This window comes from Pleuronectes platessa, chromosome 8, assembly GCF_947347685.1.
Source record: "Pleuronectes platessa chromosome 8, fPlePla1.1, whole genome shotgun sequence".
In the NCBI taxonomy this organism is placed as follows: Eukaryota; Metazoa; Chordata; class Actinopteri; order Pleuronectiformes; family Pleuronectidae; genus Pleuronectes; species Pleuronectes platessa.
In genome coordinates this window covers 9372490-9387292 of record NC_070633.1, presented here as the reverse complement: position 1 = coordinate 9387292, position 14803 = coordinate 9372490, and the positions used below count along the sequence as shown (strand labels likewise).

The following is a 14803-nucleotide window of genomic DNA, read 5'->3' as shown; positions in this document are numbered from 1 at the left end:
ATAGAAATGTATTGGCTTGGTTCAAAGACCAAATCTAGAAAGGGCTTTGTGTGTCATTTCGACATAAACTAACTTGCAAGTTCCAATTTTAGGAATAAAACCTGTAGCTTTTTAACAATAGGGATTATATTTTGAATTTAGGAACACAATAAGAAATGTACCATCCAAATGTAAATATGAACAGTATTTATAATAAAAAATCCCCTGCAAAAGAAATTGCAATAACTGTGTGTTTCTTTATAGCAACTATCAGTTTGTATAGATAAACAGAAAGGGATGCAAATTCTCCAGTTAGCCATAATCATTGCAGAAGAACAGGATGAGCTCAAAGTGACAATCATAGGGGAAATGAAATAAATATTTTTCGACTCTTCAGTGGATGTTTTAATGTCATAAACAATCTGTTTCCATTACGCATTCGTTACCTTTTCCTTACATAGAAACACCAAGTTTTGTGATGTTTTGTGATTTCTAGTATGTTTCACTGTATAATTTTATGCTCAAATTGAAAAGGTATATAAAAACAGATGGAAACCCACCTAATGTCAACATGGTAATTCATAGAGACGACGTAGAGATAATATGGTTACATTTTATGATTGTAAATTGGAAAATTGCAACATTGGAACATTGCTTTAGTTGTCTTCATCTATTTGAATCCTCCAGATGTTTTGCTGAAAATGTACAACTAAAGAGAAAGCAGAGTTTCATTTTCTAGTCTCACTTCCTCACTCACCATTTATCACCTTCTCATGCTCCTCTCCCCCCCCCCTTCTCCATCCAGGAGTGAGGAGGAGATGATGTCCTGGATCTTCCGGATAAACCTGGTGGCGGCGCTGTTCTCAGCCCCAGCCTTCCCCGCTGCAATCGGCTCCATGAAGAAATTCTGCCGACCAATCCTGCCTTCTTCATCCACCCGACTCAACCAGGTACACACACACACACACACAAACACACACACACACACACACACACACACACACACACACTCACACACCAGAACAGAAGCAGTTGTCATACTCTGTTGGTTTATTAACCACTGCTCTCTAGATATAAAATATACTGTTGTCAATACTACAATCAATAGCCACAGGTGATATATTTTCTAGATTATATATATTATTTATTATTCATTGTATATTTCCCTGGTATATCGCTGCAGCATGCACAATACTTACAAAAAACTCTGCACAGAGTTGGACAATATAACATATTCTATTTGTGTCTGCATACAAACATTTGTGTCTGTTTTGGGGGTTCCTGTTTTTATTTGTTTGTCTGTGCGTCTGTTCGATTGGTGCAGGACGAGCAGCTGCTGAGTCACGAGAACAAGATGAAGCAGATGAGCCTGGAGCTGGAGGAGCACCGGAAAAACACACCCTCAGTTGACCCCAAAAGCCGGGAGTGGGAGGAGCACAGGCTTAAAGAGCACTACCTGACGTATGAGGTACAGGCTCTTTTCATTGTTTTTATTTTCTATCCAGAAAGCAGCCAAGGGACTCAGAACCAGGACAGAGGCACATTGTCTGATGTTTTCTCCACATATATGTGCTATTGTATTCATATGTTTATTCAGTCTTTTTTTTTTTACCACTATTATAGCAATTCAAATATTGAGCAAAACCCCAAAAGAGTCACTGGTCTCCGTGTTTTGACGTTTATTTAATTTTCTTTTGGTCTTTCCATATTAAATCAAACATTTATCTCTGCTCCATCTCTCCCTCTCTGAGCAGAAGACTCGGTATGAGACGTACATCGGCCTCCTGCAGGCCAAGCTTCGTGCTGAGACGGACGACCTTGAGAAGATCGAGGCGAGCGTGATGGGGAGCCTGATCATGGAGGGTGGCCTGGCCAGCCGCGAGTGCCACCTCCGCAAGACGCAGTCCTCCCCGTCCATCAGCCAGGCTCACAGCGGAACGAACGGAAGAGCCGCTGAATGCACTACCCCAGGACAGAGGAGCTGAGGGGAAGGAGGAGCAGGATGCGCCATGGCCCGCAAACGCAACATCCCTCTAAGCCAAACAACAGTAGTTTAATAACTCCTCACTGGGTTCTTTGTTAGTGTTCCTCCCTTTTACTTACAGTAAGAGAGAGTGGGCAGGAACAGGAGAAACATTTGTCACTGCCCCTCCCAGAATTGATCAACCCCGGTGATAGGTTTCTGTCTTTGAGCAATAGATGAAGAGGATGAAGAGCCCAACCCCCCGATCCCCAACGAGTGACCCTGTCAAACCTCATTTCTCTGAACATTTATTATTGCACATGAAATCGATCATAACTGTGATCTAAAACCTTCATCAGTATTATTTTTAAAACTCTGAGCGATGCAGCTGTCTCTCGTTGACACTTTCTTTTTGTTTTCGTCATTAGCAGAGGTTTGAGTATTTTTTAACGTATTAGTTAAAGGCCAGAAAGAGAACAAAGAAAGAGACGGACTGCTTTCTGGCCTGTCCTTTATCAGACAGAGACTGTCATGGACAAGGTGGACATGGTACTACTGTAGCATTTTGGCCTTTTTCCCACCCATGTAAACACACCGCAGCCGCTCACAGGCGTATGTATGGACCTACACGTGTGTGAAGACACAACATATCTGTTCCTGGAGTTATCAAAAACTCTCAAGAGAACTTCTCAGAAGGATCGAGTCTCTGCCATGTATAGCATATTTATTTATTTATTTAATTATCCTTTATTCAGCCCAGGGAGAGTTCACATAGAGTGGACACTCGATTGCCACAGTCGTACAGTAACATACGGTAAATCCCTATACATAACGGAGCTGCCACGTGGATCTATGGTTTTAACTGAGCTGTTTCACCAGAGAAACTGGAGGTTGAGTGCCTTACCCAAGGGCACCTCGGCACTAGCTGTCACACACTCGTCAGAAAGAACACAAGTCTGCTTACGTGAATTTTGAGCTGCCGCTGCCCCTAGATACTGACACGTATCCAATGATTCTCCTCTGGAAAAACCTAAAAAGGATGTGAATGAATGAAAGCACTGTCATTTATCCCACAATTGTCTCTTCTTGTCTCAGCTGATACATAACAACATAATGCTGTCTGTGAGGTTTCTAAAGATTGACGTGAAGTGCAGAGCAGGAACCTGTGGGTGAGAGGTATACAGTGTGAGTGGGTCATCTTCTGTGTGTGTGGGCATCTGCTTGCTTATTACAGTAGATGAGATGTTGTAGCTGTAGGCGACAGGAAGAAGTAAATATAGCAGGGTGATGTCTGAATGAACAATATATTGAGCATGTTCGGTCAGAAAGTGTCCACTGGGCTTATTCTTCTGAATAAGACTGTCGTCAAAACCCGGCCTTGATCTTTCAAAAGCATCTTCAGCACAAAGGCAGCCGTCATCTGAGCCTAACCCTCCCTACTATAAGATTGTGTACTGTCATTCAAAGCTGTTATTTTAACGTATTAAAACTACCTAGTGTTGCTTTAAACAGAAAATCTAAACGACGACTTCTTTATTACGTGACTTGGACCTATTATAGCTTGTTTGACCTTGTATTGGACATTTCCTGGTACTGTTGTTTTCCTCCTGCTGCCATCATTCCCTGCAGATGAAGATGTTTTTGAGAAAACAGGCCCCGGTCTGTCTTAGACAGTGACTGGCTGATTGGCGAGTGTAGCAGCAGGACTGCCTGGGCTTAGGGTACTAAAGTCAAGAAACCTGTCAGCATTCTGGAGAGCAGAGAGGAAGAGTAGCAAAACAGCTCCACATGGGTGACGAAGAGGAGGAGGAGAGACATGTTTTTTAAGAAGAAGAGACTGGTTAGGCTTTCTTAGTAAGACCGCATCTGGCAGCCAAGAATAGGCAAAACAGACATCCAGCTCATTTTTCCAAGGAGAGGAACACATGGAAGGAGGACTTGTTAATGTTCAGAGGAGCTGGGGAGAGGGTGGGAGGGAAGGCTACGGCTGTTTGTGAGCACCTTAATTGATCCTTACCCCCTCCACCACACCCACACACACACACACACACACAAACATGCACATACCTCTTTCTACATAATTTGTTTATGACACAACTGTAGACCATTGAGCTTAGTCCCCCTCCTCGCTCAGCCTCAGCGTGGCACAGAAGTAATTACCAGAGCTGTGGATCCACAGTGAGAATAATCACACAGTATCTGGACGCCGTGCTTCTGCTGCTTCGAATATCATAGTATTAGTGACCAATCGGATCTGAGATCCCTTTGAGACTTGGCTGGAAACCTTGGAACCACAACTGGAATCCTTGAACTGGATCCTTGTACAGACCAAAATGCTGAAGCAGAGCTGAGTTTTGAGAGAGGAAGTACTGTTTTTATAAAGCTGTATCGATAGAATAAAACTGCTTTCTTACAGGGAGACTTCCCCTAATAGTCACTTTGCCTGTTGTGCTAACCATTGTTTCCCAATGTTCTAGGATAGGCCTGTGCCGTAATATAGGATTGTGACAAAAACAGTTATTGATTGTTATGTTTATTTAAAAAATGACAACTTCGGCACTTTGATGTCAGCAATGGATCCTTCTGTTGGTTTTGTTTGTATATCTGAACTGTTTTTGACAGGATGCTCATACTATGTAAAGAACATATTTACTGAATATTTAGTCTGTGCTTCATAAAGTAAGCTTTTATACAGATGATCGTCGTTGTGATTTATTAAGACTCTGCTCAGGGGAAAGCTTTGCTAATCTGGGTGTTTTTGACATCTCGGATATTGTGTGTATAATATGATTTTTTTAAACTTTTTCTCATTCGTTATATAACCCAGTAGACATTTGGTACAATGGACAATTGCACTGCTGTACCAACGTTTTCGAGTACCCAATAGCCACAGACACAACAAGCTGAATTTGTAAGAGCCTACATCGCCTTTACAGTATGTAACACAGTGAGGAGCTCAGCTGCAACCCAAATCAGAGAGCGAGCATAAAACACTAACCTGTCTTCTTTGAATGCATCGAATCTAAACTTATTCTTATCTAAAGTTAATTTAATCAACTGCCTTGACTCTGAAATTACAGATCTTGAATTATACAAAAGCCAACATACTGTAGCTTTTATGTTGTGCTTATTAACAACATATTATTAGCTTAGACATCTCTGGATTGGCAGCATACCATGTTGTCCTGCTCAACTGTTGGTATATTAGTGTAGCACAGACCATGCATCCATTCTGTTTTTAAAAAAAAAACATATCCACATATCCAAACATATTTAACGTAATCAATCTGTACCCTGCAAATAAGGATGAAACCAACAATCTGTCAGAGAATTGAAAGGGATAGTTCACCCACAAAAGAAAATGTACTCATTATTTATTTAACACTATGCCGTTAGGGGTGTGGGTGAAGTGTTTGAGTCCACAAAACACTTTTGCAGTTTTAGGGGTAAAAAGCATTGCAGAAAAATCCAATACAATTGAAGTAACTGCTGACTGATACTTCAAATGTAAAAAAACAACAGATATAAACCCCAACCCCCATGGGAATAATGGCAAATAGATAATGAGTGAATTTTCATTTTTGTGTGAACTATCCCTTTAAGTGTCAACCCTGACATTACTCCTCAAGGACGACGTCTCATTGTAACTTATGGTAGAGGAGGTTCAGTCATAAACATTCTCTGTATTGGCACTAATTCTTATTATCCAGAACATATCCAGTCATTTGTCCAGAGAACACACCGAGTAAAAATCTGCATGACACTGTGCAACTGGCCCTTGTCCCAAAAGTGGGTTACTGTTACTTTAAGAGAGTGTTGCATCATGGGTTGTATGTACCTTTAATGTTGCTAGGCTAACCAATACCTGCTAGGCTAAGTGTTTTAGCACAAACTTAGTTTTCAGCTCAGTCTAAAAATATCACCTACAAAAGAGTTTAATTAGCTTTTTACAGGGGGCATTCTGTAATGGAGAACAATTTAATAACTACAAACCATCTTTAGTCTTCAATGAAGCCACTTCAAAGAAGTTATAAACAAATACAGTGCTGCTTAATGAAATGATGAGAGATGCTAAGAGTCAAGGAAAATGTGTCTTTTCTCCTGAAACTGAAAATGAAGGGATATCACACACAGGTGAGATTTACTTACTTCCTATTTTTACTTGGTGTAACTTTTACCAAAGAAAGGACTCCACAGCTGAGGGCTAATTTACCTGAGTAAACCTTTCTTACCTCAATAGAGAGCGGGTCAAAGTTCAAATCCTACATTTACCAAATATTGAGTGTCAGTCTGTTGTGACAGCAGACATTTTGACCTTTCATAAGCAGGGGGTGCACACGTGTAGCTACAAAACTCAGTCTGACTGAATGTGTGGGGCCTAAAATGTTTGTTGTTTGTATCAATATCGATCAATGTTTACAGCTGTTCTTAGAATGGCAGTTGTATAAAGAGGCTTTTTGAGCTGTTCTAATGAAACCTTTGGAACAAAAAGTGATTCCCGCTGACAAAATGTATAAATTTAGATTGTTTTTGTCATGCGTTGGTTTTATTGCTTTTTTATACTGTGTTTTGTGGGATTTATTGTTTTGGACAGCGCCACTTTGAATACTTTTCAATAACCCACCAAAATGAAGTTATGAAGCTAGTTTGCTAGCTAGCTAGTTTTAGAGAATGAGCAACATGGCCACATACACATTGTTTAATGCAACATGCCTCATGCGTACAGGACCAGTATGCAATATTCAGTGTCATAGAGTTGTTAGGTTGCAGGTAACCAACTAACCCCCCCCCCACCCTCCCTTTCCTCGCAAAGGAAAATCTACGGTGGCCGGCAGGTAACATAAACCCATGAAACCCCACTTCAAAGCCAGTGTTTGGCTTTCATTCTGGGTGTGTGGTGTAGCATGGCAGATTCTGTTGAAGAGAAACCCCTTTTACTGAAGACACTAAGGGCTAATTCCATGGATATCAAAACACAATGATTCAGGGATTCAATCTAACATTAATGAAAACACAATTCTAAATGTTATAATCGATTTCTGACAAAAGATCCTCCTAAATTCTTCACATTGGACTTTTCATTTTATCACTTTTGTGCAGCTTCCTCTGTGAATAAAAGAGAACAAGAGAACAATGTGTTTCTGAGATTTAAAAATAACCCCAGCTACCTTTTAATGGGGTCCAGACACTAGAGGAAAGAGACAAGCCCAAAATTTACTTAAATGTAATCTAATATTCGGTTCTCTTTAGGTTTTAATTACATTTGTTACAGCACAAGTGACTATAAATGCCCTCACATTTCAAAACAAGGAATGACTATACCTGACAAATGAAACAGATAGATATCCTTAGAGAATGTTAACATATAGAGTAGCTTCTATACTTATATATTCTTTCTACTCTGGACTTGTGAGTGCATCAACTGAAATTTTATTGAAATCTATTCGGTATGTGTCAGACCAGTCACATCTTCAACCTTCTATTTTCACACAAGCTCGGTAACTTATCTCAACCAAAAAGTGTTAGCCCAGCTGGTTCCTCGGACTCAAAGTGTTTCTAACATCACAGCAACAAAAAATGCTTCTAATAACACAAATGTGTGGTGCCAATATTTTTAAAGCTTTTTATACCTTTTTGATACATTGAACCCGTTGCCTCTATATACTGTCCATAGTATATTCTTTCTTACTTTGGCAACACTATGGCAGTGTTGTTTTTTTCCACAAGGAAGTCAAGAGCAGATGTCAGGGAAAACTCCGATCTTTGTATCCATCGTCTGGAGTTACCCTCCTGTTATGTCTGTGCATTTTTTATTAAAAGTGTGAAGAAGCTTTCCATACACAGCTGACTGTGAATCACGTCTTCTAAAACTTTAAATGATTGTGGCCACTTAGCAGTCTAGAAAAATTTAGCAAAATCAAATTCCATTCACATATATACTGTATATAGCCTTAATACATAATAATCACTATACCTGTTCTGTGTCTCAGAACAGCTTCAATTTACGTTAAGTAGACATGGCTGTTGTGACAGTATTTAAGAAGTTTTAATGTTTAACCTTTTGAGCCCAGCCCTGCTATCTGGGTGCCTGTACAGTGTTGAGACAGTTGTGCAGAGACGGGCATGTGGAATGTGGAATGACTTTATTGCGCGATTAGTCATTTATTCAGACAAGGCTCCCCAACATTAAAACAAAGAGCAATGTACAAAACAGCACACCTTTTTTGCCATCAACAGAAAATTTAATAAGGTAGCGAGAGTACATAACAGAAAGTAATGAAGTGTGAGGATGCAAGTTATGAAGATGTTGAGATGTATAGGATGAGCTTGATGTCAAAGCCAAAGTAAGCACCATCATCATCATGTAGTCAGGAAAGGCCATATTTCAGTAAGAAATATTCTAGAAGGGGTGAGGAGAGGTTAAACATGATATAGGAGGGTTGTTATCACAGTTTTCAGACATTTTTACCAACTAAAAAAAGAACAATATCGGTGTAGCACTACTTTATCATGCAATTTACTTAAGTAAACCTTCTGACACACAGACAAAATATACTTCAATAAGTAGAACTCAATACATCTCTGTCCAGCAATAGTCACAAAGCCTGTAATTTACTCTTTGAATGTGAGATCCCTATCAAAAATAATATGCAGATTTTTATTTTCTTAATATATCTAAAGTGCAAGTATTCATTTTATTCAATGCTTTCTGTAAGTATAAAATACAAAGGAACAAAAACAGCAATATGTTTTTTCCTGTTTACTTGTTATATTTTTCTGAAAGGAGGAGCATCATATATAACAAACCATATATATATTTATATATATACACACACACACACACGCACACACACACGCCACAGATAAAATATTTTGAAAGGTACAACACATTATCTCATATGGGGATGGTAAAGGGATTTAGACCAAACTGTGACATGGGATATGTTCATTGTGCATTGACCCCACCCCTTGAAATCCAGGATCCATTTCCCAACATCTTCAAATCATCAGAAAGAAAGTCTTTATATCTATACACAACAGTAGCCTATACAGTCTGCAAACATGATGGACCCTTCTACTTGGTGCGTGTGCAAACACAAGACATGCTGAATTAGCTTCTCTGTCAGTGGTTTGTGATGAGTCATATAGTGCTTAGCTTTTACCAGAGGCTGCGATTGGCTGTGTGATTAACGAGGGACTCTGAATGGCCAATGAAAGACTACAACACTAAAAACCAGAAACAGAGAAGATTTGGTTGTCTGGGACCCCTTAATGGAAGTTTTGTCTGTTTTCAGTCAGTACTTGTACAGTTTGGTAGAGGCGTGTGGTCACCACCCACATTAGATTTTTGTGGAAGTTTGCTGTTATACGTTGTGAGCATGTGGCTGTTTGAATGCAGTCATAAACATGGGTAACCCCCCTCTTAAAGACAGGAGGAACAAGCAGACGAAGCACCTGCAGCTGGGAGCCACCATAGCAACCTGACTCTGAGTACATGCAACAAGTGGCTACTGTTGCTATTGCACTGAATTATGTCCATTTAATTTGCTATCTGTTTCCATTTATTGAAACATGCAAGGAATGGTCTGGACACCTTGAGCAACAAAAAGGAACCTCTTTAAATAAACTTGACAAAAATGAACACTGCAGCAAAAACAGACAAAAGGCAGGGCAACACCATGATTAAGGACTGTTACAATGGCAACCAATGTATAATAAATGACAACATTCTTGTCAATGCTTACAGCTTCAGTGCATCTTCACCCCTATACGCTGAACTTAGCCAGAGCCACTGAGGACCGGACACAGCTGGACTACTGACGCTTCACATGGGGAACAAGATGGAAAAACATCTGCCTACCATTTTGCATCTGAGTCCCAGAAATGGATGACAATGTGAGCACAACATGGCTGCAAGGTCACTGCAGGTTTTGCTGTGACACCGGGTGAGCTCTCATAAAATCAGAAATCAGATTTGATCACATTGTTTTCGGTAGAATCACGAGTGCCCTCCTGCACCCAAAATGGATGAGTCATGTTTCATAACAGAATCACATTTCTACACTAAAACACAACTGATGCAGTAGCACCTGGCGACTAGTCTATAACCATACAACACAGCTTTTACTATTTTTTTTTAACGTGTGTGTGTCACAGAGTTAGGTATTCACAAATTGAACTATATGAGCAGGCTGAGGCTCTCCCTGTATTTGGCCATTAGGGTGAGAGAAAGAGACAGGAAGTGTTATAATTCTGGTCGTCATATAGCATGACCCTCCTAGAGGCTGACATGGATTTAAGCTAAAGGTATAATGCTCACAACAGGTTCCACACTCGTGCTGAACTCAAGACGAACTCAGAATGACCTCAGATATGCTTGGCCAGGCACATAGTCATAGGTGGCTTGTACGTGAGTTTAATGGAAATGGGCTTTTTAACATTCACAGGGTAAAGTGAGGAAATATAATCTTCTGTGAAAGAGGAGAGAGAGATTTCCTGTTCCTCTCCAGAACTGAGAACAGTCCTAACTGGGTCTGACTGTTGGCCGGGTCAGTAGGTCATGGTAGAATGCTGCTGTAAGCCCTTACAGTGCAGTGCCAGGCTTCATCAGGCCTTTCACCAACACTCAGAGACAAACCTGAGCCAAAACAAGTCTTGCGAAGAACAGATGGGATTTTCTGGAACATATTTCTTCGCTCAAATGCCACAGGAATGACCAGTCAAGCACAGATCAAGCACAGACCAAGCACAAAACATTTTAGGGAGGGATTCAGTAAGATGTCTGTTACTTTCTTTGACCAGGTGTGCTTTGAGTATATCTGCTTCAGTCTAGCCTCAGATATCCAACATGTCGGAGAGAACCAGGCTAGAACATAAATAGCTTTTTTCCAGCTGAGGCGTCTGAAGCTGTAGTCCATGCAGTCTGTGTTTCCCCTCCATGTCAGCTAGGTGGCACGCAACTCTAACAGGGCTTGTGACTTGGTTCAGTAATATAAGCCATTGTAGGCCAACCCGCTTGAAATAAAGCTGATCGGTGGAATAACCACTTAAAACATGTTGACTGTTAACAAGCACTTCAATGTAAGCCTAGAGGTCAATCAGGTCAAAAGAGGGAATGGACTGCATTGCGTGTCTGAATGTCATATACAGTTTTGCTGCATGGACAATGAAACGGGGGCCTTTTCTGTTATGCAGGGAATCCTGACAAGCAGACCTGAGATCATAGTCTGCCCGCATCAGAGAGGGACTGTAATCCTAGTTTTAAAAACAGCAACAGACTCCTCTGTCCTTTGGGTCTGCTGCAGCTAATCACTAGCTCAAGTGAAATCAAAGACAAGTCAAAGTCAAACTGAAGTTCACCTGTCCTGCAATCGGCAGTCCCAGGTAATAAAGGGGGTCGCACTCAGGCTCCAAACTCACAGTTTCCTTGCTTTTAATGAGATGAGGCCTTTTGCAGTTCTAGACACCATTCAAAATACTTTAGAGGCCTCTCAGAGACTCAGAGAGCAACAAGAGGCCTCAACAGGGGGAGGAGGGAGACGGTTTTCTCTGGAGTGACTGTAGGGGGACGTAAAACACCCAAGCTAGTCTATGCGCACTGAGAGACAGACAAGGCAGCCTACTGGTTTACAGAACGTGACAGGAAGGATACCTCACTACTAGTCTGACTCTTATTTCACTTTGAGCAGGTGCTTGAGAAGAAAGACTTCACATTTCGGAAATATAATGAAGATGCATCAACCTCATTGACATGCTTTCAAATATCTACTGATCACATAGCCTATACATTTTTTCGTCTTTTAATAGTCTATACAGATGATACAATGCCACGATTGGCACGTTCACAATATTGCACACTAAGATGAAATATCCTACACAAGCCAGTGGATTCCTCTCTGCCTGGGAGGGAAAAAACCTGACACGTTTTGGACAACACAATATGGAGAAAAGAACTTTGACGAGAAAAACAAGTATAAGAATAACAGTAATGCAAGAGTGACATATTCTGAGCGGTGATACCCCTAAGGAGAGATCAAGGGGCTGTAGCACCATAAAGAGATAGATACTGCCTGGACCCTACACTTCTAGGCCTCTACATCCACTGGACTGCACTCAGACTGACTGTATGCGGCCGGCTGGCCTGCCTGGCTAGCTGACTGCCTGGCTCTCTGACAGCATCCATCTCAGCTCTGACTACCTCTTCCAGCCGCTCCTGATTTAGTTTTTTTGTTCTTGCTGTTTTTTTTTAACATCATGGTGCATATGCTGTGCAAATCCACCCGTAACATCTCCAGCTGAATCTCCACGCTGGCCACCAGTGCTGCCATAGGCGGCAACATCCAAGGTTGCTTCCTGCTCTAGTGAGACTTATCTCGACTCAGTGAGAGGCCACCCAGCCAGGTGTGCTGCTAGGGATTCTGGGCCCCAGGGTGCCATAACACAGTGAGGCCTCCACCCTTTTCCAAAGCGTACCAACACCAGCACCTCATCTCTCTGCAGGGCCTGCTCCAGCTTGGAGCTTTGTTTCCACCCTCTACCACTGTTGGCCTCCAAGCTCCCAGCAGCCTTCACCTTACTTTTAGTGTTGCCACCCATGCACCATGCACTGCAGGGGTGTAAATCCTGCAGCGATGGTGAGAATATCTTTCTGCCTACATAACAGCACTCGTAAATGAAGACGTACAGCAGTCGAGGTCACAGACCATCCACGTGAGAGCACGTAGACGAGTGGAGTGTATAAGGCACGGGTCGTAATGACGTCAGAGAGGATGGGTTGCCTCGCCACGCGCTACGCTGACACGTCTCTTTTTTTGTTTCCGCGACTTGCGATCCCACAAGTGGACCTTACCCTTTTGCATCCCCCAACCCCCAGAGGAAAAACAACGAAGTAAGAAAGAAACAACTTAACCCACAGAAAACGTGGGTATCTTAGTAAGGATTTTTTTTTTTACAGCTGATTCACAAAATCATAATTAGTACATCTAAGTTAGCACTTTTTTTTTTAAAGTTTACATGGACATGGTGCAAGAGGGTTGATATTCAATATAGTAGCTCAGAGATAAGTGTATCCTGTTTGTTTTCGGCACGTAAAATAGGCTATTTGATTTCGAGCCTCAACCTTTCCATAATGGCATGATAGAAATGCTTTAATTAGCCTACTACGTTTTAGGTCAAATTAAAGACTGAAGCCTACCTCGCCAAACGTCTTGTCAAAATATGAGTCTACACGCATGCTGACAGGTGTTTACAGGCCTGTAGTGCCTTCTGCAATTCATACACTTTGAGAGCGCTTTCATATTTATTCTGCGTACCGTTATAATAAACTATACATCTGATATCTGATTTTGGTTTCATAAAGTCCATGATATATTGTCTTTGTGCTGATGTCAAATATTCGTTCTACTGTCATTACAATAATAGACCTCTGGTTTCGTTTTTTGATTACATTTTAGCACATTACCAGCTTGAAAACATTTAAACATTTTTTTTCGAAATAGCTTTGATGTGTGCAAAATCTTTCGTTGATAGAGATATAAACACTCTGTTCATTGTCATTTAAATCAAGTAGGAAACAGTTCATATCTTACAGTTCAATCCTTGATAGCAGCGGCTTACTGTTACATGGGTGGTAAGTGGGGGTGTCATCCAGTTAAATGAGCGAGGAAACAGCAGATGTGCTGCTGTGTCTGTGGAGGTTGTGTGTGTGGGGTGATTCCCTTGGAAATTATCTTTCTATTTTACAGTTATAAGTCAGTTGTTTCATCTCTGCTCTCCCAAAATCCACGTCAGTCGTCGTCGCCGTCGTCTCCAACGTGCGGGCCCTCTGGCAGCAGTTCGGAGGCCCGCTTCTCTCTACTCCTCTCCTGGATCTTCCTCATCTCATCCGCATATTTACTGAAGGTGTTACCGAATTTGGACCAAACTTTGCTCGGAACGGTGATGGAGTTCCGGTACGTGGGCTTCACCTCGCTGACCCGCATGAAGACCCCGTACTTATTGGAGCCTACGTCGAAGAAGAAGCGCTTGTTGTCGACCGTGAGCGAGGTGCCCTCCGGCAGCTCCGCCGGCTCCTCGTCCACGCCATAGTCGTCGATTAGTTTGGCCAAAGCGTCGCGGAACTCGATGAGACCCTGAGCCGGCAAAGCGATGGTCTGGCCTTGCGCGCTTCCCAATCCGGGTCCCCGATTAACGGTCTGTCGGATCCTCAGGAACCGCCCCCTCTGGTTCTCTTTCAGATCCATGTAATATTTCCGATTCTCCCGGACCAGGAATTCGCTCTTGAGCGCCCGCCGGGGCTCATCCTGCACAATGTCCGGGTTGGACGGGCCCAGCTGAGCATAATGTTCGATAAAGTCCCCGAGATAATCGCGGAACTCCACGGCAACCGACATGGAGAGAGTGAGGCGGCTCTTGTTTCCCCCAGCCCCGACCTCGGCTATCTTTAGGAAGCGGCCTTTCACATTCTGCTTCACGTCAAGGTAGAAGCGCTTGTTTTGGATGTCGACGCGCTTGGAGGCGAGCTCCTCGGTGTCGTGCTGCAGACGGGACATGGCGCCCGTCGCGCCCGGGGGCAACGAGCCGGGGCCTGCGGTGGGCCCACCGTGGTCGCTGCCACTGTCTCTGTCCGCCATGATGCTGCCTCCCTGCTTTACCTTCCACCGTCTCCCTCTGCCTGCTGCAACCTCGACTGCCCGTCAAAGCACTCCGCCGCTCTATCGCGAGAGGAGAGGAGGATGAAAAAATGAAAGTATCTGTAGTTGGTGTTACTGTTCAGGCTGCGTTCAACACACCCGCGATGTTTCTGCAACGTTTTATAGAGTTCTCACTCGAGCCTTTGGTACAGCGGTATATTGCGAGTGA

The 14803-nt window shown here is 42.4% G+C and overlaps 2 protein-coding genes across 3 annotated transcripts in view; one reads left to right on the top strand and one right to left on the bottom strand.

Moving 5' to 3' along the window:
* The window catches only part of psd2 (pleckstrin and Sec7 domain containing 2), a 39524-nt gene extending 34885 nt beyond the window's left edge, over positions 1–4639 (top strand). For both annotated transcript variants that reach the window (XM_053428891.1, XM_053428892.1), the window contains 3 exons: positions 785–929; positions 1304–1447; positions 1734–4639. In XM_053428891.1, coding sequence (XP_053284866.1) covers positions 785–929; positions 1304–1447; positions 1734–1964 — 520 coding nt within the window. In that variant the 3' untranslated portion in view covers positions 1965–4639. The remainder of the gene's footprint in view (positions 1–784; positions 930–1303; positions 1448–1733) is intronic.
* A 3429-nt stretch (positions 4640–8068) lies between these two features.
* Positions 8069–14577, bottom strand: purab (purine-rich element binding protein Ab). The gene has a single exon (XM_053428775.1). The coding sequence runs from the start codon at positions 14572–14574 to the stop codon at positions 13729–13731; it is 846 nt and encodes a 281-aa protein (XP_053284750.1). The 5' UTR covers positions 14575–14577; the 3' UTR covers positions 8069–13728.
* Positions 14578–14803: the final 226 nt, after the last annotated feature.